The 1,393-nt window shown below is 39.3% G+C and overlaps 2 protein-coding genes across 2 annotated transcripts; one reads left to right on the forward strand and one right to left on the reverse strand.

Moving 5' to 3' along the window:
- Positions 1-463: 463 nt before the first annotated feature.
- On the forward strand, positions 464-715 carry FOMMEDRAFT_99921 (uncharacterized protein; the record flags this gene model as incomplete). The annotated part of the gene is made up of 1 exon (XM_007272312.1): positions 464-715. A coding segment is annotated over one exon (252 nt), but the record flags the coding sequence as incomplete, so codon positions are not given.
- A 94-nt stretch (positions 716-809) lies between these two features.
- Positions 810-1,052, reverse strand: FOMMEDRAFT_163770 (uncharacterized protein; the record flags this gene model as incomplete). The annotated part of the gene is made up of 2 exons (XM_007272313.1): positions 810-971; positions 1,017-1,052. 2 exons carry the CDS (start codon positions 1,050-1,052, stop codon positions 810-812), a joined length of 198 nt encoding a protein of 65 aa, XP_007272375.1.
- Between the last annotated feature and the right edge of the window lie 341 nt (positions 1,053-1,393).

Consider the following 1,393-nt stretch of genomic DNA (forward strand, 5'->3'; position numbering starts at 1 on the left):
GTTTTGAATCCCCTTACAAAAGGGCACTACTTTAAGGAGTTTTGGTCTGAAAAGGGTCAGGAGACTGCTTTCAAAGTTATTAATACTGTTGTGAGTCTTTATTTTTTCTCTAATTATTTAATATCTAATGTATCTATAGTTTGAGAAGTACAACATACACTCTAGGCCAATCCCTGTACAGTCATCCCAGCCTGAGATTGGTTCTAGCACTTCTCATAAACCCTTAGAGAAGTCAGCTTCACTCCCCTATGGACACAAGCGGATGCAAGCAGCAGCTCTAGCAATAAGAAGACAATTTGGAGACAAGCCAAAGGATCCTCATGAAGAACTTACAAGGTACACTAATGATGTTGAAGATATAGACCCTAACAAGGGTTTGGATCTATTACTCTGGTGGAAGGTATTCTATTATTCTTATTTTGTAATAAAGTATCTAATGTTTTACTAGGAGAATGAATTCAGGTTCCCTACCCTTTCCTGGATTGCAAGAGACTATTTGCCTATTCAAGCATCATCAGTTCCATGCAAGCAGCTCTTTTCAATGGCAGGGATTGCAGATACAAAGCGGCAGAACAGGACAACTTCAAATATTTTTACTTTGTTCCAGATGGTGCATGACTACCACCAAATGATTGTACATTGCCAGGCTGGTCAGAAATTTGAGGAGGCAGATGTCTTGGCCATATTTTCTTCAAGCAGTTCTGATTCTGATTAATCTTTTTATGTATACTACTTGACTGGTCTTTCTCCTCTTACATAGCCTTTCTTTACTGTTTGGCTTAAAGTGCCTAAAATATGTATGCCTTATTCTACTTGCAGATGCAACTGAAAAACCAGATAGCATCTTTATGTGCTACTGGATGTATGGGTACTGGCTCAAGAACAAGTATATGCAGCTGTTTGCAGAGAGGAGAAATCTTGACTAGGATAGGAATGCCAGAATCATCCTCTTTAAGATAATGGACCAGGTACTATTGAAGACTGAGATCTTTTTCTTCATGTGTCCAGCAAAATACTGTGGTCAACCTGCCATGATTGTTGGCTTTGTCCATGACGTTTGAATGCACAAAGTGGATGAAAGCAAATATCCACAGGCTCACATAGACACTGTACAAGAGGCTATAGGACTGCTGAAGGGGACAAAGCCAAGATGGTTTGAGATAAACAGACAGGAATACAATCCAGACATAGATCCAGAGAGTAAGGACAAGGAATGTATGGTTTATGTGAATGACAGCAAGAATGCATCTACTGACTAGGACACAGACAAGTGGTCTTAGCTTCTCAGCCACTCTACCCAGGAGTAGTATGTATCCAATTGTTTGGAAAATGTACAAGGTTTGTCTGTCTGGACAGACTTAAGATTAATATTACACACTATGTAGTATGTATA

Source organism: Fomitiporia mediterranea, assembly GCF_000271605.1.
Source record: "Fomitiporia mediterranea MF3/22 unplaced genomic scaffold FOMMEscaffold_955, whole genome shotgun sequence".
Lineage (NCBI taxonomy): Eukaryota > Fungi > Basidiomycota > Agaricomycetes > Hymenochaetales > Hymenochaetaceae > Fomitiporia > Fomitiporia mediterranea.